Consider the following 26,954-nt stretch of genomic DNA (forward strand, 5'->3'; position numbering starts at 1 on the left):
TCAACAAGAAATCCTTCTAGATAATAATTGTAGGCTTTACCTTACAAGTCAATTTTGAATAATTGAGTTAAAATCAACTTCTAATTCTAATTCTAATTCTAATATGATACTGGGGTATTTAGACTCAACTCATATTCAACTTTCAATTGTAAAATATATGTGTGTGTGAAAAATGTTAAATAAATTTTATTGATTCATGGTTCAAATCAAAAGAAATTAATATATCATGTTTTGTTGGTTTCTTACAAATTATTAGTGAAAGGAAATTAGTGTATGGATCATATGGACGGAAAGAAATCACAGATTGTTCAGAGGCTCAACTAGTACTTCTCTTCAGTTATTGGACAAGATCAAGCTATTTTCTTACAGGTGGTTGAAGTCGAAGAATGTTACTTTGGCTTTAAACTACCATAGTTGGTGGTCTAGTCCTTTGTCATGTTTGGGCCTTGTATGATGGTGTTATTTATATTTTCTTTTCCGTCTCCTTGTAAACTCTGGTAGTTCATCTAGGCACACCTTGTGCTGAGGTGACTATTCTTCGTTAATATATATCTCATTTTAGTTTCTTCAAAAAAAAAAGAAAGGAAATTAGTGTGTCTCACAATAATTGAGCTTGAGGGGGACTTAAACTAGTGCATTAATTGACTGATATCATAATAAGGGAGCAAGGAGGCACACCGAAAAGAAAAAGAAAGAAATATGATTAAGAGAAAAGTAAGAGGAGTGGCAGCTTTTGCTTTTGAAAAATTTGCCATGTTTGATTAATTTTAGGGGAATGACCGTCAGGTGAGGGAATAAATTAAACCAAAGGGACTCACTTTGTTCTTAGGTACCGACGGTTTTCATATATATATATATATATATATATATAGACACGTGTATAGTTCAAACGGTATTAATGAAAAAATTGATGAAAAGAACTAATTAAACATGCGTTTGATTTGCTAAAATATAGGGGACTGAACTGGATAATTATTGTTGTACCCTGTTTAATTAAGAAATTGGTTTTGAGACCGAACAAAATAGGTAGCAAGGGACATGACAAAAATAAAATTTTTTGTCCCTCACAAAACCACATGACAACTTTTTGTCCATAGTATAACTATATAAAAAAACGAAAATACACATTTTATACTCGAATATTAAAAATATTATCACCCCAATACAATTTTGTCCAGTCCTGTACTGTTCTGTGCAGTACTTGCTGTTTTGCGAATCAAACATACCATAATGCAAATAGTGGAAACATAAGGGATCAAATTAATACTTTTTAAACATAAAAGCAGTGTTTTAAAAATCGGACCGGACATCGAACCGATGATGGTACTGGTTCACTGGTTCATTGGTCGAACCACCGGGTCACTGGTCGAACTCCATGATAAACCGAATTAAACCGGATTAAATCGGTGGAATGAACCGGTCTCTATGATAAAACTATATAGTTATTAAACCGAATAACTTAATCTTTAAAAAAAATCATAACACATAAAAAAAAATTGAAAAATTGAAATAGTACATGAGTAATATAATTATAAACACAATTGAAATTGGGCCACATTGGAGGGCGGATTCTAGTGTGGGTTAGCATGACATGTCTCTCACCAGTGAGAGAGTGATTCTTACCGGGTATGAGAGGTTTCTTAGGTTTTTTTATTTATTTTTAGTAATTAGTAATTATTAATTATTAATATACACATAATAATAATAATAATTAAGAAAAATACTTTTCCAACTAAGAAAGCAAATCAAAGGAACAAAGCAACCATCTGTGAAAACAATTGGTTTGGGTCGATCGAGAAGGAGAGCAAAGTGAAGACAACAGGATGTAGATCAAGAAGGTTCTCAGGAAAACAAAAGATCTGGAAAACTAAAGAGAGAATGAATATTATCTTTCATAAGTTGGTTATTTCTTCTTTGATTCTTCCGTTTTAACATGTAGATCTTTTCATCTCTCTACTCTGTACCTATGAATTTGTTTGCATTTTGGATGTATTTTATTTTCAGTGCCAAACACCATACTTTAAATGTTGGGACGCCTCCTTCAGAGGTTGTACCCTCATAGATTGCTCAAGGAAAATGAATACTAGATCCTTGCTCTCCATCATGAGATCTCTCCATTGGTATACTTCTCTTTGCATCCTGGACACACTCATCGGAGGGCCACTGTCCGCCGCCGTGGCAGTGACAAAGAAAGAGACAGAGATGAAGAGATGAACACTATTTTTTATTTGTCAAAAATTTACGGCATAAAGTCAAATTCCAAAAAATTATTATTAACTTACCAATACACTGTAGCAACAATTTTCCAGTAATTAATCCACAGCGTTCATTGTTTTTTTAACAGATCTAATGGTGGAAAAGTACTTTTCACTGGTGAGAGACATGTCATGCTAACCCACACTAGAATCCGCCACATTGGAGTTAGGCCATGTATAATGGAAAGCCCATGAGTCATAGAAAACCCTAAAGAATACTTCCTTTATTTCATAGCCGTCAATCACTTCTTTTCCCTTTATTTCCTCTGCTATGCTCTGCTCCTCCATGTTGTGTCTATTATTTTACCTTATCATCTCTGCAACTACCTATGTTTATAATTGCATCATCTCTATTTCTTTTCACTCATACCCTTTCTTCTCTGATTCTCTTAGATCGGGTGCAAAAACAAAATTCCAGGTGGTTCAAGATGCAAAAATACAAGATTATATGTGTAATTCTTAGAAGTTCAGACTTCAGAGATCTAGTTTACATACTTTCTTTCTCAAAATTCTCTGAGATCTGGTTTACATTCTTTCTCAAACTTTTTTATTTCAAAATTTTCTCTAAATCTCCATCTTTTTTTATCGCGATCTCTCTTTTTGAATCAATGAAAAAAAAAAAAAAACACACACAAGCATTTAAACCGGCGGTTTTTTAAAACCGCCGGTTCGCCGGTTTTTGCGGTTTTTGCGGTTTTATCCGGTTCTGGCCGGTTCAATAACATGTCCGATCCAACTACTGAACCAGACCGCTGACCCTCTGGTTCCCGGTTCAACCGGTTCGACCGGCCGGTCCGGTTCGGTTTTTAAAACACTGCATAAAAGACCAAATTAAAACCTAAATAAACGTAAGAAACCAAATGTGTAGTTAAATCAATCAAAATACTACAATATAAATTGAAAGTGTTTAGCTAACTTCGACTCTTACGTTATAAAATTTTAAAATATAAATTTTGAATAATTTTTTTTACCTTTTTTAAAAATTTGAATGTATACCTTTTTTTAAGATAAATTTTCTATGCTGATTCATATATATCTATAAAGCACATGGTAGCATTATTCAAATTGAAAATTATACTATACCAAAACAAAATATTGAAAATTATATATAAATAGTAACCAAAAAAAAAATTATATATAAATAATTTTTTGATGTCAGAAAATGTATTTACAAAACAATTTTGCATATCTTAAATATACAAATACATGTTTGTCAAAAAAAAATACAAATACATGAGAAATACTAAATATAGATGAAGTAATACAATTGGAACACTTGTTAGCAATAATTTGCATGGTATAAAACAATTTTTTATTTTTTTTTTAAAAAAAACCAAGATATCTTAGTGGGTCATGATATATAGTGGGTGACCAAATCCATCATAAATCTCGAGCCCCTAGAACCTCCACCTCCTCGAGATTCTTACATTTTCAATACTTTGGGTTAAAATAATTTGGAGTTTGGAACTTTACTGAATGGCCAAACTCAAGGAATGTTGGATTCTTCAAAGCCCCTAGTAACCATATTAATCTTATCTCATACACTGTGTTAAGGTTGTTTGAGTAATTCAACAAAACACAAAAACATATGCCGTCACAATTAAATAAGTAAAGTATAAAAGGATTTTGGCTCTTTTGCATCAAAACAAGAAAATAGAGCATATTTATGGAGAAGATGGATGAAAATGCTTTGTTGATAGATGTTTTTGACTGAATCCACGTCAGAGACTCAAGTTAGTGCATTATTGGGTGCATGGTGAAAAAAATATTTTAAATGAATTAATTTTGTGCTTTGGCTAACATGGAAGACTTCACTAAGTCTTCCATGGTGCACAAGTTTCGAATATTATTATAACCAATACAAATTTTATAAAATCTACCGTTAGATTGAAAGTTTATATCATATAGATCATCCATAAATTTTTTAAAAAAAATTAAAAATTATTTGATATGTTATTGAGACTCATCAAGATTAACGGTATTCAATTAAAATTCATAAACCGTTAATTTTGATGGGTCACAATAACATATCAAATAATTTTCGATTTTTTTAAAAAAAATTATGGACGATCTATATGATATAAACTTTCAATCCAACGGTGGATTTTGTAAAATTCGTATTCGTTATAATAATACGAGCAACTTGTGCATGGTGCACAATTTGTGCTACTTGTGCACATTAGAAGTAGCCTTAATTTTGTAATTTTTTTTAAGGTAAAAGTGAGTTGCAATTATTGGAGAGTTCGATGGAGTCTGAGTCAATTTTATAAATTCAGGATAAATTTTGGAGGCTTCAAGTGAAACCAAATATATGTTTATTGTACTAGACTAGGCTAAGCCCATCTGTGAGTTGGACTGAGTTACCGAAACCACACTTACCTGGGTGGACCATATATATAGCGAACATGCCCTAATTAGGTAATTGTTGTTTGACAGGGACATGCGGACCATTAGATCACATTGCATTGCGACAACACCTGTCTTAAGGATAGACGTACATGAGAATGTTCTAAGTCTACAAACCCTAATTCTTCTCCTATATAATCTTGATTTACTGGCTAGGTTATGTCTTATCTAATCCTAAATACCTCACCTACTAACTTTAAGAATTGATCTTATAAAAGTTGAGTTAAACGCAACCTAAAATTTTGTATGGTACGAGAGCTTATCCAATATTTATTGGACTATTTGCTATTGACCACTAAAATTACACTCTAGATGTTTAGTCTTAAGCGGAACGTGTCTGTTAAATGTTCCATATTATATAGGATAAAACCTGAAAATATTTTTATAAATGTTCATCACTCATTATCTTATAAGTCAGTTTTGTTAATATTATATTCGACCAAACTCAAATTTTAAAATATTCATTTTTTTTGCCATTTAAGATAAATTAGTAGTATTAATCGAAACTACATTTAAGAAAAAAAGATAATACATATATCTAGTACTCTGTATTGGGAGTTTTATTTTTTAGATATAATCTTTTTCTCCCAAAATGTGCTTAGGCAAGTTAGTACATTCTTACTGGTAAAATACTCTAACTAAAGGACATGATATTCCTCATGCTTTAGAGAAATTTTTTTAATATATAGTTTTTGGCTTTATTACTTTAGTTTAAATAAACAATTTCTAAAAGCTCTTTCTGCTTTCTCAGCATGTGCATGATTAATAAAACACATGAATTTCCAATTCCATCCTTCTTGTCACATTCTCTCATTACCATACATACAACTTAATTTTTTTTTTACCTTAAATTGGTCTCATTTTATAACCATTTACATATTATCTTGATGAATACAAAAAACCTGACTCAATGACAGGCATGCTTTAGTTACCTTTACATTATTATATCATATTCATGAACCTGTCTTTTTTTGTTCTTGTGTTTGTATCTGACACAATTGTTTTGTTGAATAAGAGATTCTGTCATGAACAAAAGAGAATAAGATTTCTTTCTTATTTTGAAAAAAAACCATTTGAAAATTGTTACCATTTCAATATCTATCTATAATCTATTACTACAATCTTATAACTTTGTTCTTTGTAAAGTTCAATTAAATGGAGAAGCTAAGAGTAGAAGCTTTTCTATGTTTTGTGACATTGTTCTTATTTTTGAGTTCTACAAATGCTTTGCTTTCTCCTAAGGGAATAAACTTTGAAGGTAAACTTCGAATTTTAGTACTTCTTTTCACAAATTTGATCGGTGTATGTTTGGATTCACAGTGAGTTCAGCAAAATCACTGTGGCACCGTGATTTTTTTTGTGAAGTACTAAATGTAGATTTTCACAAAATTACGGTGGTTCACAGTGATTCTGCTAATGTTATCGTCAATTCAAAGATATGCATAAGTTTATGTAACATAGTATAACATGTAAATTTATGTATCTTTTAATGCAGTGCAAGCTTTAATGAACATAAAAGGTTCTTTAGTTGATCCTCATGGAATTCTAGAAAATTGGGATGGTGATGCTGTTGATCCATGTAGTTGGAATATGGTCACTTGTTCCCCTGAGAATTTTGTTGTTAGCTTGTGAGTGTTTCTTATTATCTTTTATATATTTGAAGGTGAAAAATTTGCAAAAACTAAGGTTTTAATGTTGAGATTTAAGTGTTTGATGATTTTGGTTCTGTTTTTCTTTAGGGGCATTCCTAGTCAGAATTTGTCTGGTACATTATCTCCAAGCATAGGAAACTTAACCAATCTTCAAACTGTGTAAGTAATTAGAAAACACTTAATGTTTGGTTTTCAGTCCGTGTTCGGTCCCAATGTGGATGATCTCCTGACTGCCTCCTCGTGACCCAACAATGGTATCAGAGCCGATGGTTGCACCGGCTCGTTGTGTCGAAAGTCTTCCTGACCAGGGTGTTCAGGCGGTGTGTCCCGTTGATGGACCAGCAACGGATATCTCTAGAATCAATTTTCGAATTTGGATTCACAATGAGTTCGATAGAATCACAGCGGTGACACTATGATTTTGTTGAAGCTTTTAAGTATAGCTTCTACGAGAATCACAATAGCACGATATGATTTTGCAAAACTCAGCGTGAATCCAAACATACACATATTTATTAGTTCTACTGATACAAAATTGAATTTTTTGTACTACTATTTCAGAGTGTTACAGAATAACAACATAACTGGACCAATTCCTTTGGAGCTAGGAAAACTTTCAATGCTTCAAACACTTGATCTTTCTGATAACTTCTTCAATGGAAAAATTCCTCCTTCTCTTGGTTATCTGAGAAACCTTCAGTACTTGTAAGCATTTATGAGCTATTACTGAATATTTGAATCTGAAAAAATATTATATAGATTAATATATTATTAGTAATTTCATTTATTGAGCAAAGAAGTTATGATATGATTTCAGGAGGCTTAATAATAACAGCTTTTCTGGTGAATGTCCTGAGTCACTTGCTAACATGGCACAACTTACCTTCCTGTAATTTTTTTCACCTTTGTTTCTCTACTTGGTTCATTCATTTTGTTGTTTAATGTATTTCTAAAAATGACTTGTTTGTGATCATAATTTCAGTGACTTATCATTCAACAATCTTAGTGGCTCTGTGCCTAGAATTTTGGCCAAATCATTCAGGTTTGTGTGTGTGTGTGTGTGTGTGTGGATACATGTGTGTCAATCTATGAATCACTGACACAGACACAGACACCAGACATGATACTAACACTGATACCTATAATAATTTAAGAAAATGTAAGTAATTGAATGTAACCATATATGTAGGTATCGTGTCAGTGTTGGACACCAGACACACCTTCAATCTGAAGTCTCGGTGTGTGTGTCGTCAATGTCTATAGAAAATTTGGTGCTAACTTTGAAACCATTGTTTTATGTTGTTTCAGTATTGTTGGAAACCCTCTGGTGTGTGCCATAGGAAAAGAAACAAATTGCCATGGGATGAAACTCATGCCTATGTCAATGAACTTAAACAATACTAACTGTAAGATCCTTTAAGAATCTTGAATCGTTTTGCCTTCAAATTTTACATCACTTTTGCACACATTGTACTATGGTTCTAAATTACGGTTGCAGTTATAATGCGAACCTTGATATAGCGGTATAGTACAGGAAAGTATGGCCGGTGCAGCCGCAATTGGAGTTATGATACTGTTACAAAAACCTCTAAGACCTTTGTATTGCGGCTGCAATTCCGGTTACAAAAACTATGTATTGTACTCTGATATATTCTGCACAGTCGTTGTATTGTTGATTGAGAGAAAATATCCTTTCTTCTCTAGATGCATTACCATCAAGGAGGAAAAAAGCTCACAAAATGGCCATTGTCTTTGGTTTGAGTCTTGGATGCCTTTGCTTGTTAGTCCTTGGCTTCGGATTGGTACTATGGAGAAGACACAAGCATAATCGACAAGCATTCTTTGATGTTAAAGGTACATTATTATTGGTAATGTATCTTATAAATCATAATAAGATTTGATCCACAATTCATAAAATAGGTTTTGCGGTTCACGACCTGAATCTCAATTTGATAACCATGTTACAGACCGACATAACGAAGAAGTCTACCTAGGAAACTTGAAGAGCTTCCAGTTAAGAGAACTTCAAATTGCTACTCACAACTTCAGCAACAAAAACATATTGGGAAAAGGTGGTTTCGGTGATGTTTACAAAGGAATTCTTTCGGATGGAACACTTGTGGCTGTAAAGAGACTTAAAGATGGCAATGTCAGTGGAGGAGAGATACAATTTCAGACTGAAGTTGAAATGATCAGCTTGGCAGTGCACAGAAACCTTCTTAAATTGTATGGATTTTGTATGACAACATCAGAAAGGCTTTTAGTATACCCTTACATGTCCAATGGAAGTGTCGCTTCACGTCTCAAGGGTAAGCTCGATTTTAGAATTTCGCACTAAGATATTTAGACATGATTCATGATAGAACATTATGTTGTTGTCAGAGACAAATCCACTCGGTTTGCCTGCACTAGAATAAGGAATGACAACCAGTTTTCTTTTAACTTTTGATATATATGACTTGAATCTTGAATTATTTTGAGGTCCATATAGCCATATCGCAAGTTTGTGAAAGTTAGGGGGCTAAAAATGCGACTTTGAAAGTTAGGGGGCCAAAATCGCAAGTTTGTAAAACTTAGCGGGCCAAAAGTGCAATTTTGCCTTTTTTTTTATACTTAATATGACATATTTCCGTTGCAACGTATCTTAAAATTCATTATATGATTCGATTCACGATTTTAATCTCGATTTGATTAACTTTCATGAACCGAATTTTTGTTATTTCCAGCTAAGCCGGTGTTGGATTGGGGCACAAGGAAGCAAATTGCATTAGGAGCAGGAAGAGGACTATTATACCTTCATGAACAGTGTGATCCAAAGATAATCCATAGAGATGTGAAAGCTGCAAATATATTACTTGATGATTATTGTGAAGCAGTAGTTGGAGATTTTGGTTTGGCAAAGCTTTTAGACCACAAAGATTCACATGTAACAACTGCAGTTAGGGGCACAGTAGGACATATAGCACCTGAGTATCTTTCCACAGGACAATCTTCTGAAAAGACTGATGTTTTTGGATTTGGCATTTTGCTTCTTGAGTTGATTACAGGTTTGAGGGCACTAGAATTTGGCAAGGCAGCTAACCAAAAAGGAGCCATGCTTGATTGGGTAAGTTTGTTTTTATTCGAGGCTTAAATAAGTTTTTAGTCCTTTTAATATACGAAAATGGATTCTCTAAAGTCGGGATATCTCTGCATATATTCATGCAGTTAGTGTTGGTGACCGTTGGATTCAGATCGTATAGTTCACAAAATATCCAGATTTTCTTTTTAAATCTAAAATGCCGAGTTTGAATTCTAGACCGTCTGATCCTGATCCAACATTTACTGATGCGTTGACTGCGTGAGTTCAACATATCACAAATGCAGGGAATCTTGATCCGTCATACAAAGCATTTTTTCGATTTTAGTCCCTACAAAGCATTTTTTTGTTTTTTTTTATTTAACATGATATTGGTACGAAGTTTCTACCGCCATTAGCATGAGTCAGGAATCGAACCCCTGACTACATACTTAAGGGGACCAAAACCCTTACCACTTGGACCAATTCATTGTTGGTATATTTTTGTCTGTGTTAATCCCTACAAAACAATATTAATATGTGGACTATATTGATTTTAGTCACCAAAAACAAAACAACAATAAGAACCAAAAATAAATATACCTATTATTTTGGAATTAAAATTGAATTAGTTTTTTATGAGGAATTAAAGGTGTATATTACATATTTACATGGACCAGAAATTGGCTTCATTACAATCCATCAAAATCTGTTTAAGAAGAAAAAGTTTAATTAATTGTATTATTGACATTTAGGTAAAGAAAATTCATCAAGAGAAGAAGCTAGATTTACTTGTAGACAAGGATCTCAAGAACAACTATGACAAGATTGAGCTTGAAGAAATAGTTCAAGTTGCACTTTTATGTACACAATACCTTCCAGGCCACAGACCGAAAATGTCCGAAGTCGTACGCATGCTCGAAGGTGACGGTCTAGCTGAGAAATGGGAAGCTTCTCAACGAGTCGACAACTCTACCAAGTGCAAACCACATGAATTATCTTCGTCTGATCGGTATTCCGATCTTACCGATGATTCTTCTTTGTTAATCCAAGCCATGGAGCTTTCAGGTCCAAGGTGAAATTTTCCTAGACAAATTTTTAGTTTTAGTATATTTTTCTTTTTTATTTTATTATGTTTTCTAGATTTCTAATGAAATTGAAGAATATGTGATAGTTGAGTCTAGTTGTATGATAGAAATCTTCCAAAGGCTGTTTGATTTTCCAAATGTACATATAGTTATTATTTGTTGAATTTGATTTTGTAATGCAAATATTTGTAACATTAAAAGTAAATGAAGTCCTTTAATAGGTTTTATTTTTTATTTTTCTGTCATTAATAATCTATTCTTTTTTGAAAAATGTTGAATCTTTGATCATATCATATCAATATCATGATAGATTCAACATTTTAATAAAGATGTGTCTATGTCATTCAAGTGTGTCTCTAGAACCTGTCTATGCTTTAAAGGGGAGCAATTATTTTTAAACAGATTTTCTTCTTCTTTTTAATTTAGCAAATATTTCTCTAAATAAACTATTCGCCAAAATAAAAATCTCAACAAAAACAACTTTATTATATCATATATATATATATATATATATGTAGCATAAATATCTCAACAAATTAAATATATATTTTGTTGTTTTTGTTATATCTTATCTTTAAAACTTAATTTTTAAATTTGCTTAATTTTTTTCATATAATATTCACTTAAATTATTTGTTACTTCTCTATCTTTTAGAGTCATATTCCAATTCAAACTTTAACCCTAAATAAAATTATTTTTGTTAAACAACTAATCACATGTCTTGAGCACAAACATAAATACACATAAAATTAATCTTTCTCATCATCAAATTTGAGAAAAATTACTTCTAATATTTTTTCGTATACACTTTGTATAGATATGTTGGAAAAAACAGGCATAGAGAAGATAAAAGAACGCAATCAACAACACAAGAATATAACGTGGAAACTCCAAACCGGAGAAAAAATCACGACCGTTGTCAAAACCGACAACCAGAAAATAACACTGTGAAAATTGTTACAACACATAATAGACTACCCTCAACCTTCTCATGGCCCCGCAGTACACCCTACTCTCCAAAGCAAATATCTAATTACAAAAAAAGTAAAAGAGAAAAATAAAAAATCAGATATAAGCTTAAAATGCTACTGACATGATGCCTTTCCCGCTTAAAAAGCTAATCCTCGTCCATGCCATGGTTGGTGCCTTTCCTATTTAATCATTCAAAAATATAAAACTTAACTTTTTAATTAACTCTGACAATATAATTTCAAATAATTTTCATATACAAATCGATTAAATACAAATGAATTCTTTGATATCATCCTTACAAAATCTTAAACAATAATACCGTATATAATTCTACTCTAAGAATTTACATCTCACAATCAGCACAAGTTTAAGGAATAGTTCAAATAAATGTCAATGCTTTGTTCTTTATTTTCTCTCCATTGTGCTGATGATTTCAGTCATGCCATACTTCTATGGTTTTAAATTGCAGTTTGACGGTCTACAACCAAAATTGCGAATGCAATATAAAGAATTTTAAATTCTGCAACGATATCACAACCATAATTTTGACCAGATAAACCACATTTTTTATAAATATTAATCGTAACCACAACTGCAGTTTAAAAGTATTCAAGCTTCTAAACTATTTCTTCATCACAATGGCATGTTGATGACATAGGTTTAGCCAAGTATGTAGGATTAGTATCTCCAGCCATTATTACAACAATCTTAGGTTCTAAATCCACCACCATTTCCACATTCTTGAAAGATTTATCTTCATTTGCTAAAGTTGTAGATGAAAAATTTTCATGACAAGAGCAACCTATGATAATTAATGCAAATGTTATAATTGCAAGCATGAAAGCTAGACCACCAAAGAGGTAAGGAGTAGGTGAGGTAACGTTTTTGAAACTGCCACCAGCTGCTACATCCATATTTGGATTACTTATAAAGAAAATAATAATTTTTCCTCTAAATATTATTAATCTCTCACCTTGTGTTAAGTATAAATTTTGGTTTTTTATTTATTTATTTGGATCATGAGAGCTTGGTATAAAAGAAATAGAGGGAATTTATAGAACATGTTAAAGTAACACAATGAATGAAAGTGTTACGTTATGAAGTTGCGCGTGAATGGGCCCACATGTGGAATTGTGGAAGAAATTTCTATTTATTCTTTTCTTAAAATTTTGGCTATATAGTTTCATTTTGTCAAATAATTGTTGACAAATGTTTGATTCTTTCGTGTTGTGATGAAGCATATATCCAATCATGGGCAAATTAATGTTTCTTTTTTGTAATATGGAAGTTTCTTCATCGGTTGATATTTAGCTTAGCTATGATCAAAATTAGAGGGTCCCAAGAGATTGTCTCAAACAATTGCATATACGTTCTTTTGTTTCATTACTTTTTCTCAAAGCATACTAGACTTTTCCTAGATAATAATATTCCAATTTATATAATATAAGTTGAAGATGTTAATCTTGCATTTATTAATTATGTGTCTAAATAAAATTATTTTTGAGAGAAAATGTGGGATCTAGATTGTTTTAGCACCCAATGAATCATATTGATAACTAATTGTTAGTTGGTTAAATGGTAATTAGTGCTGAACTTAGTAAGGTAGACCACAGTTCGTTCCTCCGCAACTGCGATCAGAAGGGGATTGAAACCATTTAATGCTAAAACTGATCTCCGAACCAAGTTAAACGGTTCAGTGGGCCGAATACTGATGATGAAAAAAAAAATTGGAAAAAAAAAATATCATCCTGAAACAAACAATTTTATATTTATAACATGTTACGATAAGTATCTATAATGAGACCATCAATATTATTTTTGCTTTCATTAAAAGAAACAATATTATTTTTTTGGAAATATCTTAGTTAAGGAGAACTAAGCGATTTAGAAGGTGAACTTGGTGATTCAAGAGGTACACTAAGTAATCCAGAATGTAAACATTGTCATCCAAGAGGTAAACTAGGCGATATATTAGCTAAGCAGGGTGATTCATAAGCTAGATTAAGTGTTTTAGGAGTTGAAGGTGGACTTGGTGTCAAGGCCATCCAGGTATGCTTGGTGCACTTGGAATTGTTGGTATGCCTGAAATTGTTGGTATGGATATTCTTGAAATTATTGGTATGTGTATGCCTGGAATAGATGGTATACCTGGTATATTTGGGAATAGAATTCCTGGTATGCATGGAATACCAGGTATAAAACAATCAATACTTGCACCGTCCACATTAGTTTCGTGCCTAGTGACTTAAAATTTCATATTATATATTAATATTTTTATGGCGCTGCATAAAATTTCATATTATATGTTAATATGTTTTTATAAGGTAATAATATTTTTCATTAAAAACAATACTAATATTATATGTAAAAAAATATTAAATATATAACTTAAATATAAACACAGAAATATATAAGACAACAGTCTTTGTAAGAGACACTTTTTAACATACTGAGTTATTTTACAAGTACAAGTGAATATGAGTTATTCCTACATGCCTCTACAGTCACATATGAACTAAACTGATGAAACTTCTCCAAGATTGGCACATTTTTACCCTAAGATGGCAAACTCATCAATAACTGTCAAAATGACTTTAAGTGTTTTCAGCCTCTTTCGATCGAAGTTGCGAAGATCGAACTATGATCCTCGCTACCAAGTACAGTGTCAATCATCACTCAACCACAGTTCTGCAGTGCGGCCTGCATCGACGATGTTGGTGTTGTGGCAGACCCCGAGTGGTCATTGGATGAAGGCAAACACGGATGGGTCGGTGTTTCGCGACTATATGGCCAATTTTCGTGGAGGTTGTGCACAAAAATTCAGTGGTGTCTCGGTGCTTCATGCTGAGATTGTAGCCTTGATCCTTGCTATGGAATTAGCACATAAAAAGAAATGGCACTATCTTTGGGTGGAGAGTGACTGTGTTGCTGCAAATTAACATGGCACCTTGGGACTTATGGAATAGATGGTCGAATTGTTTGCATCGTGGCCTTACCATGAGGTGGTCTCATATTTATCATGAAGGTAATGCTTGTGTGGATAAGTTTGCTACTATTGGACACACATATACGCAAATGCGGTGGTGGGGTTCTTTACCAGGTGTGCTGCGGGATGATTTTCTACGTGACAAACTTGGTATTCTACAATATCGTCACAATTGAGTTTGTTTTGTAATGTTCTTTATTTTGGGGCAAGGCATAGTCCCCCCATGTCATTATTTATTTTCTCTTTTTATATAATTTGGGATATAGGTAGACAATGGAAAAGATAGAGGTGCCAACATAGTTGGGATGTCTATCACTACCTTGATATCTGGAAGCATTTAATTTATCAAAAAAACAAAAAAATTACATTAATTTGAACATATACAAATAAAATTAAATGAGTATGTATAGTACAAATAAAATGATCCACATTTACATAATGATCTGCTTATAACAATCCAAAAAAAAATTCCTAGTCAACCATAGTTCAGTAGCATCTCTAAATCAATTAATATGGCTTAGACTTCATAATCTCTTCTAAGTCTTCTTCATACTCAAAAAATCAAGTAACGGTTTATCTGAGACAGGAATCATCTTCACAACAAAACCAATTGGCCAAGAAACAGCACCAAAACCAATACAAATAATCCATTCTCTCCAATTCAACCTCTCTGTATCAGCAAACTTCTTCAAAAACTCAACCATCACAACTTGAAGGACCAATGTCACACCAACAATTCCCAAAAACAACTTACTCTTAAATATCCCTTCAAACACATTCTTCTTCTCCAACTTCCTTGCATTAAACTCATTAAACACTTGACAAAGAACAAATGTATTGAATATCAATGTGTCATTTACCTTTGATGTCACACCAAAAATAGTTTCACCTTTGAATTGAAGTGTCAACAAAATTACTATTTGGTAGAAAGCTTGTGACAAAAGATTCCTCCACATAATGTTAGTAATAAGAGGTTTTGTTCTACCAACAGGTTTTTGATCCATTAATTCCTTAGTAGGTTTTTCAGTTGCAAGAGCCAATGCACCTAATGTATCCATAATCAAATTCACCCATAATAATTGAACTGCTGTTAAAGGTACTTCACCTGCTGAAACCGCCGCGACAAAATTGATAACAAGTGCAGCTACATTCACTGTTAGTTGAAATTGAATGAATTTTTGAATGTTGTTGTAAACACATCTTCCCCAATTTAAAACTGTTACTATAGATGCAAAATTGTCATCTAATATAACAATATCTGAACTCTCTTTTGCAACTTCAGTACCTTGAATTCCCATTGAAAGTCCAATATCAGCTTCTTTCAATGCAGGTGCATCGTTTGTTCCATCTCCGGTAACGGCAACTACATGTCCTTTTTGCTTTAAGCATTGCACCATTAGAAGTTTGTCAAAAGGTGAAGATCTTGCCATTACAGAGATTTTGTCAACTTTCGCTAACCTCTCTTCAGGCGAAAAATTACGAAATTGTTCACCTTCGACCACAGTTTCATCTGTGTCTTGATTAGGTCGAAGAATTCCACATTCGAATGCTATTGCTTTTGCAGTGAAAACATTGTCACCTATATATTAGAGATAAAGTTCGTTAATAGTTAGTTAAAAGTTAGTTATATTAGTTATATTCCATTCTATTCATAATTCATTATTGATTAATTGATCAAGTTATCAATAAATGGGATATTTCAGCAATACCTGTAATCATTTTGACATTCACACCGGCATGTTGGCAGGCTTCCACCGCCGTTTTCACCCCTGGGCGACACGGATCCTTAATGCCAACAAGACCTAACAATGTTAAACCATCATCTTTTACCACCATCTTGTTGCCTCCTTCACCTCCTAGCTCTTCGTTCGCGACTTCTGTGTATGCTAAAGCGATACAACGAAGACTACTAGCTGCCATACCTTGAATAATGTTTTCAAATTTCGACATGGTTTCATTGTCAAGATCTTTCACATTTCCATAACTATCATAGTATCTAGAACACATTCTTAATACCATCTCTGCAGCTCCTTTCCAATGTGCACTAACTTTGTTGTCGACATTTCTTCTCAATAAAACGCCACTTCTTTTCTTCTTCGAGTTGAATGTCTCCACTTGAATAATAGAGCAACTTTTTGACAAATTTTCCATAACCATATTCAATTCCAAAACAGCCCAAGATAATATTGCCTTTTCAGTTGGACTACCAGAAAACTCGAATTTTGAATCAGAACCTGATTTAGATTTGTGAACACCACCGGTTGTATTATGAGCTACTCCTTCTTTGATCAATTGAAGAACAAATGGATCAACATTTGAATATGCATTATCTTCCAAAGGCTCTAGACCAAGCCAAAACTTTGTCACCTTCATCTGATTCAAAGTTAGTGTACCTATTACAAAGCACATGATTAAAGTTAGTCCATTGGTTACAACATTTTTATGAAAATGAGAATTTGAAAATAATCTAAAAATGGCTGCAAATGATAAGTTGGTTTTAATAGCTTCTCTAAAAATAACTTTTGCTTTTCTTAAAAATCTGTAAAAAATTATTTAAAATTATAGAATGCAAAAATCATTTTTTTTATAATCCGTAATAAGTAGACGCTAGGATGTGTGGTAAATGAATATTTCCTCCATCCTTAATTATAAGCAAAAATTCACTTTTTAGATTCATTGAAAAAGTGATGTATCTGGTCTACATTATAGTCCAGATATATGAGTTATTCCATGAATCTGAAAAGTTGACTTTTGGTTATAATTAAGGATAGAGGGAGTATGTGAGATATTCTATATATTAAAAGCTAGTTGAGAACCAATAAACTAACTATTAGCAAATTATAACTAACTTTTGCATTTGGAATAATACCTGTTTTATCAGTGCAGATAGTAGTAGCAGATCCCATTGTTTCACAAGCAGAAAGTTTTCTAACCATAGCTTGATCAGCCATCATTTTCTTCATTGAATAAGCAAGAGTCAATGTCACAGCTAATGGCAAACCCTCAGGGATAGCAACAACAACAATAGTAACAGCATCAGCAATAATTCCAATAATTGCATTCATCACATCATCAAAACTAGTCTTCCGTCCGTTAAACTTTTTAACACCGTTATCGGTCTTTGTATTCCCGGTGAAATATCGAATCAACAAAACAATAAGGACTAAAAACGCCACAACCAAACCAACCTTTCCAATCGATGATGTCAACTTATTCAACCTTGTTTGCAAAGGTGTTTCTTCGTCGATATCATTGCTTATCGAACTCATCATTTGTCCCCAAGTTGTGTTCATACCGACCGATGTAACAAGCATTTTCGCATAACCATCAGCAACTTTTGTTCCGGAAAATAAAAATGGATGATGGTCTTTATTAATCTCTACATGATCACTCTCACCGGTCATGCTTGATTCATCGACTCTCAATGAATGTCCATCTATAAACAATCCATCAGCCGGTACCTGATCACCGATCTTCAAACAAACAACATCACCAACAACAATATCAAAGATGGACACCTTTTGTCGGCGCCCACTACGAACCAAATCAATTTGAATGTCATTGCTCACTTGAGACAATTTGTCAAATTGTTTGTTTTGTTTGAAATTGCTTATTGATGACATTGAAATAACAATGAAAACAGCTAGAAAAATGCTACCACCATCATACCAACCTTCTTTGATTCCATGTTGCTTGATTCCAAAGGCAAGTGAAAGAGTAGCACAAACCAAAAGTATTAGAATTGTTACATCCTTAAAAGCTTCAGCAATGAAATGAAAGAAACTTTTAGAAGGTGGTTTTTTGTAAGTGTTGGAACCAAACACTTGTTTTCTACTTGCAATGTCTTCAAAATCATCACTTTTGATACCAAACTCAATGTTGGTTTTAAGATTTGAAGCAACTACTTCAACTCCACCATGGTTTTGAAGGGTTTCAATGTTTTTTTCTTTGACAATATCTATGAGAGTTTCTTGATCAATGGTATAAGAGTGATGAGGTGATAAATTCAAATCAACCAAAGTGAAAGATGGGGTAGGTGCAATTTTTGGTTTGTTGGATTTTTTGGTGAAATGTGACATGAAAGCTCTAGAACAATAGATTTTCATGAAAGCATTGTGCCATCTTTTGTTGTATGTGCTATTTTTGTTTGGTGCATTGAGAAGTGTCTCAATGTTGTTCATGTTTGTCAAGAAGGTCATTGACATGGTTTTCAAGAACAAAAGTATAATTAACAACAATTTTGAGATGGTAATATTAAGAAAAATTAAAAAAAAAAAATAATATAACAAGAAAAAAAATGAAAAGGTGGTAAGGGAATATATATAGTGACACAAAATGTATATATGGAGAAGGTAGAGAATGAATTGAAGGATTGAAAGTATTGACACAATAGGAACAATGCAGTTTGTATGTTAAAGTAATCAATGTAAATAAGTGATGAATATATTGAATGATAAAAACTTTAGATTTTGCATATTGATGTTATATCATGCAAACATATTTATATATAGATGATGAATCATGATGTAACGCGTTTGCTTAAAAAATGTTGAAGATGTATATACTCCTTAGCATTGAAGTAAATATGTGACTCATTTTCGTGATAAATTGAAAAGCTACCACTTCATAATACAGTTCATACTGTTTTCCGCATATATAATTAATTTAGCGTGTGTCGACGTCCATATTACAATATTTTTGTTTAAGGAATTGAGGAAGTTACTGGGAAATGGTGTGTGGGGGGGTGCTTTAATTAATTTGGTGGGTTTGGTATTTGACAACACAGTCAGCAAGATACCTAAACTTCAAAGATAAGCTCTACCCCACGTATTGACCACGTATGTGTTCTTTCTTTCATTCTTCCTCGTTGTCGGACAGGCAATTCAATTTTAGACTAAAGTTAACTTTTAGGCCAACACTTTAATACTTTCTTCCTTTTTTTTTTTTTTTTTAAGATAGATGAAATGACAAAATCATTATAAACTCACATATATAAGTGAGAGAGTTGGAGTTGAAACCCAGTCAAGACATTTGACCTAACAATTTTGACATTTTTTATTTTGGTTGAACAATTTCGACATTTTTGTCAGTTGAACTAACACTTGTAGACTTTTAATACTCAATTTTATCATCTTATTTTAAATATAAATCAAATACATCTATACTTTATGACAATATTTAATATGCTCTCATTTATTCGATTTAAAAGATGAAATTTTAAACACTTAATTATTTGAAAGAAAAAAAGTATATTATTAACTTTATAATGTCTCTTAGTTAGTATTTGGGCTAAAACTACTATATACCTCCTTTCCAATAGTATAAAAAAAAAATTGCAAAATTTTGTTGTCCTATTTTATAAGACATTTTTCAAAGTTTAATGTTCATTAATTAAATTTTCATAAAAATACTTCTAATTAAATGAAGAAAAATTGCGTCAAAAAAAAATTAAATGAAGAAAAATAAAAGATTAATATTTTTTTCTCTTAATAGTTGAAGGGTAATTTTGAAAAGAAAATATATATTATTGATAAATTTAATATAAAAACTATTTATTTTTAATTCTTTTTTTTTGACAGTTTTTATTTTTAATTCTTATAGTGTTGTGAAAAATGTTTTATATATTAGAACGGAGGTAGCCGAAGAAATACACATTATGGCTTATTATGTGGTTTTGTTTTTTGACAGTTATGGCTTATTATGTGGTTAAAGACTAAAATGTTTGATTTAATGTATCAAAGGGACGCGGCGAATAAACCATAAATTATTCTGTGATTGGGATAAAGATTAGAGTTTAATTGTTAAACATTGTCCGTGTAAAGATTTTTTACATCCAATGATGTGTTGCCACATCATTTAATGAATGTGACACATCATGTGTTTTTAAATATCATACATGATGTGCCAGTATATTGTTGGATACGTGTAAAATAATTTTACATTGACGGTGCATATAAATTAAATTCTAAAGATTAATGGATAATGTTGAATGAAGAGGACTGATTATAATTAAATTTATAATAAACCATAAACTATCAAGTGAATCAAGTTGATTTGCTTCGGTTGTTCAGTTTAAAACATTTCTTTTTTAAAATAATACATTTATCATGTGTATTTCATGCTATCATTTTATCAGGTTTCCTGCTATTAATTTTTCAAACAATCATTCTTTCATACAAACTATTTCATGCTTTTACACTACTAGGAATTTGCTAATTTTTTGCGGATTTTAGTGAAAATGCCGCAGGAAATTACCTTCTTGAAGATTTTCCTGCGGACTATGGTGCCCAAGTGATAGGTAATTGTTTTGTTGAGGATTTGAAATCCACAAGAATTCCTACAGACTTTTCTATAGAAAAATCAAACAAAATCCGCAAGAAATACTCGGGTAATTTTATAAATCGCAGGAAAATCCATATGAAAAAGTTTAGAGTTTTCATTTAAAATAAATCTTTAGATGAATCCCCAGGAAATATTTGGCCTATAAATCCATAGGAAAAAAAAATTCTAATTAAAGAATGTTATATAATTTAGAATATTATAATTTTATTAGTAACAACTTAGTTATAACTGACTTTCTTAATCACATTGTGCTAAAAAATAATAATGATTTGGGGCAGATCGCAGTCCTATCGAGTCGTAAGAAAATTTCTCATCCAACCCACTCATTTTCTCACCTACCCCCTGTTTTCCCATTTTTGCCCTTGGTCAAAAAATTCGAAACGCGTTTTCCGAAAATTTTTTGCCTTTAAAAACAACTTCGGAATGTGTTTTCCGAATTTTTTCCAAATTTGAACTAAAAAAATTCTTAAGTGTTGTTTACATCACAGCAGCACAACCTCAGCATGCTACATAGTACACTATGTTTTTAAGAAACAAATATGGTAACATCTTCAAACTATCCCAATTAGTATCTTAGGAAATCCAGAAACATTACGAAGTCTTGGTTGTGGCCGGTTAGGACGGAATGACAAATTCTGGATAATATTAATAGCAAAAAAAAAAGATTTGGATTGGGTGCAGTCAGCACCCATGACTGCATGCACTAGGTACAACCAAGACCGTTTGATCAAGATCGGACAACTTAAATTTAAGATCAGAATTTTAAATATTTAAAAAAAAATCAAAACTGCATTTAAATCTGGATCATCTTATTAGACGGCTCTGATGCATTGATTGCACCTTAACTGCATCCAAACCGACGGCTCCTAATCCATCTCCAAAAAAAATAGTTTCCATCTTAGAAAACCTCCACGTTTCAAAAATTGCGCATCTAAACCTCATAATTGTCTAGAAACACACTTGATGGCGCAAAATCTGGTGGTATTTTCAAATGTATGTTTCCGGACAGAAGTTGAAGGTAGGGAAAATACTGCCCTTTTACATATCATGGTATTTCTACAAAAGGTTGATCAAAGATAATGTAAGCCAAGTTACATAGTGTTTCCTCTAAATAACAAAAAACAAATGTGGATTTGAACTCAGCACCTTGAGATTACAAGACTAAGCTCTTAACACTGAGCTAGAAACTGTCGTCTAAATAACATGCTTGTGTAATAAAATGTTACCTCATTTGTTTTCTAAGGAGTGCGAAAACAAGGGATGGTTGGTATGTCAAGAATCTTCCATATTTTTATCCATATGAACTTTCAAAACAGAAATTAAACGCCTTGTTGTTTGGTAAACCAGAAGCTAAAAGGCAACAAAAATAGTATACAAATCCTCTACAGTGATGCACGGTGCAGTGGCTATAGAAACCATAGATCTAGCGAAAGCAACTCTCTCTTTTGCTCTAACAGTTTCTATGGCCGCTGCACAGCAGTGTCTATAGGAGATCTTAATCTATATGTTAATATAAAAACAGATCTCAGTGCTCTTTTATGTTAAGCACTTTTGGGATCCAAATTTACTTTTTAGTGCACTTTAGATATCTGCAGGAAGCTTCTTGACTAAATACAAAATGAGATCAAACTTTGTGCATATTTAGAACCACCGTGTTTTTGAAAAAATCAAGATGGCTCGTTGTGTTTTTTGACAAACTCACCGAGAATCCAAACACACACCTAAAGGGTACTTCCCTATATCCAAATCTGTATTTTTTTTACTAAAAATTGCAAGATCACTTCTATATGAAATAATTATAAAAATTAATCGAAAACACACTATACAGGAAACGGCTTAATACATGCTTTCTAAATGTTGTCATGACAATCATGTAATTTCATTTCATACCGAGGACATATACTCAAATTATACAACCAACACACCTCACTTCATTTCACTGTGATTGCAACAAAATTACTTATAGAGATAGGATTTAAATTTTAAAGTAAAAATGAAGGCAATAAACAAGAATCAACATCAGCATGTGGGGAATAGACTTTGAAGTTATGAATTCCTTACCTTTTCTTCCCGAAGGATGAGCTCAAATGGTAGTTCTGATTTGGTAGGAATGCTATTTTCTCCAACATAAAGCATGCTTCTCAGCTATCAACCGGAACTATCCAGTAACCGGAGAGAATCCAAACCGCAATCAACATTGGTAGAGTCCAGGATGAGAAGCCGACTCGCGTTCATGGCTTAAACAATCACTTCTTCAACTTACCAACATATGCATTGTATATAAAGAGAAGTTGTATTCATCACTTGAAAACTATATGCATAGATGAAATATTCGTAAAAAGAGCACATTGCCAAAATATCAACCAGAAAAACAACCTATGATAAGTGGATTATCAAATATCAATATCAATAATATAAATACTCTTAGAATTGAGTATTGGGCCTAACTCAACCTTACAACACCGGTTTGTAAGGTGAGGTTTGCCTCTACTTTATAAACACATGTTCAGGTCATCTCGCATCCTATGTGTGACTTCTTAACAAATACAAAGGCATGTCCAGAAACATATACAAAACATTATATGTAGGAAGTGTATAATATATATTATATAAATAAACAGTAGTGCCTCACATTATTAATTAATTAATGTCATGACAATACTATCAGCAAATGAATAAATGATAAATATGATCCAAACTAGAGAATAAGAAGAAAAAAAAACAAGAAAAAACAAAAACTATTTCGTGTACATTTCCAAATTCAGGTCATAAATATTATTGCCTAGCATCGGAAAATTATCAACAATTAATTCTCAGATGGCATTCCCTGCATAGACGACACTTTGAAGACGATGCAGAACCTTCCAGTGACAAGCAACATTTAACATGAGATTTTCTCAGTACTGTAAGAATATGGTAAGCCACGGTGGACACTTCATCACAAGATTATGACTATAATATGAGTGTGTTAATCTCAACTATAGGCCAAAATTGCACATCTGGACAAACTCCATATCACTGTCCACATATTTGGTCCAGAGATTTTTGTATTGATTTAAAGCAATATCAAGCCAAGGTTTCATGTTTCCATTGTAATGAATGACTGCAGCATTGTTGATCTCATCCATGCTAATACTAGGATTGTATCCTAATCCGAGCACATGCCATGATTTGTCAAGTGACTTCGTTGTTGAGTAAAAGGTAATCAAACCAGGTGGAAGCGTCCCTGATTTCCATATAGATTGGTCTTCATTCTGATAACAGAATCAATACAAACAAGAATTAGGGAGTTCCACTTTACGATAACCCATTTAACAATTGTACAAAGGAACAGATCAAGCATTATTCGGGCAACGATGCTTATAAGTATCTTACGATACAAAACTCAATTACTATGATGAATCTTGATTCGTTCTAACGAATTACTACCTAAACTCAGTGCCGTCAGCCACTTTTCTTTTGTCATTTAATGTATGACTCAAATCTTGAATTATTTTGAGGCTCATATATGATATATATAAGCTATAATTTTGCTATGTCACTTGTTTTTACTTAAAAATCCCATATTTTATTGGTAATGTATCTCTTGCAATTTATAGTAAGATTCAATTCATGATTTGGAAAATTGATCTTCTGATTAACAATTTGAATCTTGATTTGATAACCATGCAGACAACTATTTTAGAAAGATAATGGCTTTCGTGAAAGCTATTGAAACGGTTTACCAGTACAAAACTATTGGCACTTAGAGAAGCAAAGAGTTACAAGTTATAGCTACATGAAGTAGAAATTTACCTTGTTCTGCCAGTAATGGTAATGTTCTGTGGATTTTTCACGCCTCCAAGCATCAAGATCAAATATATTCATACCATAAGTCCAAGCACAGGCTTTTGGATTGAAGGTCTCCTTGATTAAAGGGTGAGAGAAATTAATGTACTGGGAATATCGGTGGAAAGAGCCGAAACAAATCTCTACAGCACCATTCACCTTGCCATCCAAATCAATCTTCCACAAACCAGTCAAGTCTTTTTGCACCACAACGTCATCATCCAAAAGTAAGATATTGCGCAATTTAGGGTACATCTCCGGCAAATAAAACTGAAGGTAATCCAACATTGACAAGTACTTGGCGTTTCTAAGTTTCAAGTCACGTGCATCATTTGCGCCTTTATCACCTTGATTCTTAATGTAATGCTCCTGCATTTTTGCTGACTCAACTTGCCTCAACACTGGTACATACGATGAATTTAAGAAAGTGAACTCATCTACTGACTTTATCTCTAAAAATGCACCCCCTTCGATCGGCCTCATTTTAAACCAAACTTTCATTGCAGCAACATTCATCCTGTTTGTAACTACATGAATAACATGCTTCCATGGCTCTACTGCATTCTTCACCACAGATCTCACCACCACCGACACAGCTATCACATTGTCAGAGAATATTGCATAATGATACAAACTTGGATCTTCAAACTCCGGCCTAGGACTTTCATCTCTATATTTCTCCGGATTTGAAATCTTCTCACCCATCAACCTCATCGCCAAACAATGCAAGCTCTTGGGAACCGATTTCGCAGAAATCAAACTCGCCAACGCCCCATTCTTCTTTGCCTTAGCAAGTGACTCATTTACAGCAAATATAGTATCTTTCAACTTCTGAATTTTTAACTGAGTATCATAATTCTCTTTTGCCTCAACAATCATCATCCTCGCAATCTTCACTCTATCCTTAATCTCTTTCTCAAACTGCCTCAAAATATCCTCATCAATCGGACCATCTGACTCAAACAACGACGCTCGATAAGTCGGCTTCAAAGCAATATCCGAAAAATTACCAGCCAATTCATCAAACATCTTCAACTGTCTAGAGATATCAAGCTTAAGCTTCCTAGCATAAGCAGCATAAGCATTCACTAATGAAATATGATCTTTAGCTTGTTGATGTATCAAATCAACTCTTGTCCTAAGAGGATCAGATTTCAATGCCAAAAAAGTTCTTTGCACATATGCATTACCAGTAGTAGGAAGATTCTGTAAAACAAAAAACAAAAACAACCACAAAAAACCTAATTCATTACACCACAAAATTCGTTCATTCATTAATTCAATTCATCAAATTAACATATGGGTTATGCTTAAAACTGAATCTAAAATAAAGGGTCGTTTTCAATTTCCAAAATTGAAAATGGGTTTCAATCAAAATCAAAACTTTGCAACAAAAACACAGAAACAGAGAAAAACAGAGGAACTTACAGAATCATCATTCTCGGTGGAAGGATTTGTGGTGAAGAGAACTGATAGAGTTGCAATGAAAAGGAGAGAGAACATAGCAGAGATAAAGATCCGGTATGTGAAGAAGCCACGGAGGCTAGATCCACCTCTGCTTCCTCTACCAGAAACCGCCATGGAACTTGAAATCTTCAAACAGTGTTAGATCCAAAAAAAAAAAAAAACAAAGAATCTATGTTAAAAAGTGTTGTGTTTTTTTTTCTTGAGTGTTTTTTTGGTAGTATATTGAGGATTCAGATAAGAGGATGATGAAATTGAATTGAATTAAATGAATGCAGTGTAAATGATTTGAATGATGAGTTTGTATGGTACATGGAATGTGAGAATTTAATTAAAAAGTGGGCTAGTTAATGTTTTTGAGCCTGCTGCATCTAAGTTGTTTGATTGATTATGGGCTCCATTCTGAATTAGTAACTGTAATTTATTTATGGATTTGGTATTTTTTTTCTTATTTTGACTTTCATGTTGGATTTTTGTTTTTAGTGGTAATTCCAAATGCAACAATTTAGGGGGTGTATTGGATTGGGATTTCATGAGACAATTTTAGCAAAAAAAGTCTCGATGATTTTATGAGATTTTGTTGGACTATATTGATTTTGTGAGATTTTAAAACTTTTTTACAGAGACTTTTTTACAATCAAGATTTTTAACACATGATTTGAATGGATTTTGAGAGATTTTTTTCAAAAAACTTTTTACAATCAAGATTTCATAATACTTTATATATTAAGAAACTTTTGTATATTAGGCAAATTTTAAAAGAATCAATAAATTTTAATAAAAGAAATTATATTTTTTTGGGAATCCAAATTTTTAAACAAAAAAAAAGCCTTACATTTTTTTCACGTATATGTTTCTAATCACAAATAAAAACCATTATCACCATTGATGGGAAAAGAAGCA

At 32.6% G+C, this 26,954-nt stretch overlaps 4 protein-coding genes across 4 annotated transcripts; 1 reads left to right on the forward strand and 3 right to left on the reverse strand.

The window, feature by feature from the left end:
• Positions 1-5,407: 5,407 nt before the first annotated feature.
• On the forward strand, positions 5,408-10,693 carry LOC123907862 (protein NSP-INTERACTING KINASE 1-like). Its single transcript, XM_045958280.1, has 11 exons — positions 5,408-5,919; positions 6,157-6,289; positions 6,401-6,472; positions 6,875-7,018; positions 7,131-7,202; positions 7,296-7,355; positions 7,622-7,719; positions 8,018-8,167; positions 8,281-8,622; positions 9,040-9,419; positions 10,127-10,693. Exons 1-11 carry the CDS (start codon positions 5,817-5,819, stop codon positions 10,448-10,450), a joined length of 1,878 nt encoding a protein of 625 aa, XP_045814236.1. The 5' UTR covers positions 5,408-5,816; the 3' UTR covers positions 10,451-10,693.
• A 1,355-nt stretch (positions 10,694-12,048) lies between these two features.
• Positions 12,049-12,345, reverse strand: LOC123909845 (protein GLUTAMINE DUMPER 3-like). The gene has a single exon (XM_045960770.1). It carries the CDS (start codon positions 12,343-12,345, stop codon positions 12,049-12,051), a length of 297 nt encoding a protein of 98 aa, XP_045816726.1.
• A 2,419-nt stretch (positions 12,346-14,764) lies between these two features.
• LOC123908187 (putative calcium-transporting ATPase 13, plasma membrane-type) lies at positions 14,765-18,873 on the reverse strand. Its single transcript, XM_045958738.1, has 5 exons — positions 18,713-18,873; positions 18,518-18,680; positions 17,287-18,475; positions 16,127-16,810; positions 14,765-15,996 (listed from the first exon to the last, which is right to left on the reverse strand). Exons 2-5 carry the CDS (start codon positions 18,620-18,622, stop codon positions 14,954-14,956), a joined length of 3,021 nt encoding a protein of 1,006 aa, XP_045814694.1. The 5' UTR covers positions 18,623-18,680; positions 18,713-18,873; the 3' UTR covers positions 14,765-14,953.
• Positions 18,874-23,364: 4,491 nt separating this feature from the next.
• Positions 23,365-26,533, reverse strand: LOC123908143 (probable galacturonosyltransferase 9). The gene is made up of 3 exons (XM_045958683.1): positions 26,016-26,533; positions 24,555-25,793; positions 23,365-24,013 (listed from the first exon to the last, which is right to left on the reverse strand). Exons 1-3 carry the CDS (start codon positions 26,166-26,168, stop codon positions 23,738-23,740), a joined length of 1,668 nt encoding a protein of 555 aa, XP_045814639.1. The 5' UTR covers positions 26,169-26,533; the 3' UTR covers positions 23,365-23,737.
• Positions 26,534-26,954: the final 421 nt, after the last annotated feature.

The sequence above is a fragment of the Trifolium pratense genome, linkage group LG2 (assembly GCF_020283565.1).
Source record: "Trifolium pratense cultivar HEN17-A07 linkage group LG2, ARS_RC_1.1, whole genome shotgun sequence".
NCBI lineage: Eukaryota > Viridiplantae > Streptophyta > Magnoliopsida > Fabales > Fabaceae > Trifolium > Trifolium pratense.

Bases quoted from the DNA above. Each gene is read 5' to 3' on its own strand.
- LOC123908143 (XM_045958683.1), bottom strand. From the start codon at position 26,168: ATGGCGGTTTCTGGTAGAGGAAGCAGAGGTGGATCTAGCCTCCGTGGC. The intron at 25,794-26,015 runs GTAAGTTCCTCT...TTTGTTTTACAG, and splicing joins CCACCGAGAATGATGATTCT to AATCTTCCTACTACTGGTAA. The intron at 24,014-24,554 runs GTAAATTTCTAC...TTCTGTTATCAG, and splicing joins ACCATTACTGGCAGAACAAG to AATGAAGACCAATCTATATG.
- LOC123907862 (XM_045958280.1), top strand. From the start codon at position 5,817: ATGGAGAAGCTAAGAGTAGAAGCTTTTCTATGTTTTGTGACATTGTTC. The intron at 5,920-6,156 runs GTAAACTTCGAA...CTTTTAATGCAG, and splicing joins TAAGGGAATAAACTTTGAAG to TGCAAGCTTTAATGAACATA. The intron at 9,420-10,126 runs GTAAGTTTGTTT...ATTGACATTTAG, and splicing joins AAGGAGCCATGCTTGATTGG to GTAAAGAAAATTCATCAAGA.
- LOC123909845 (XM_045960770.1), bottom strand. From the start codon at position 12,345: ATGGATGTAGCAGCTGGTGGCAGTTTCAAAAACGTTACCTCACCTACT.
- LOC123908187 (XM_045958738.1), bottom strand. From the start codon at position 18,622: ATGTCAATGACCTTCTTGACAAACATGAACAACATTGAGACACTTCTC. The intron at 18,476-18,517 runs ATCTATTGTTCT...TTCACCAAAAAA, and splicing joins GGCACAATGCTTTCATGAAA to TCCAACAAACCAAAAATTGC. The intron at 16,811-17,286 runs GTATTATTCCAA...GCTTTGTAATAG, and splicing joins TATCTGCACTGATAAAACAG to GTACACTAACTTTGAATCAG.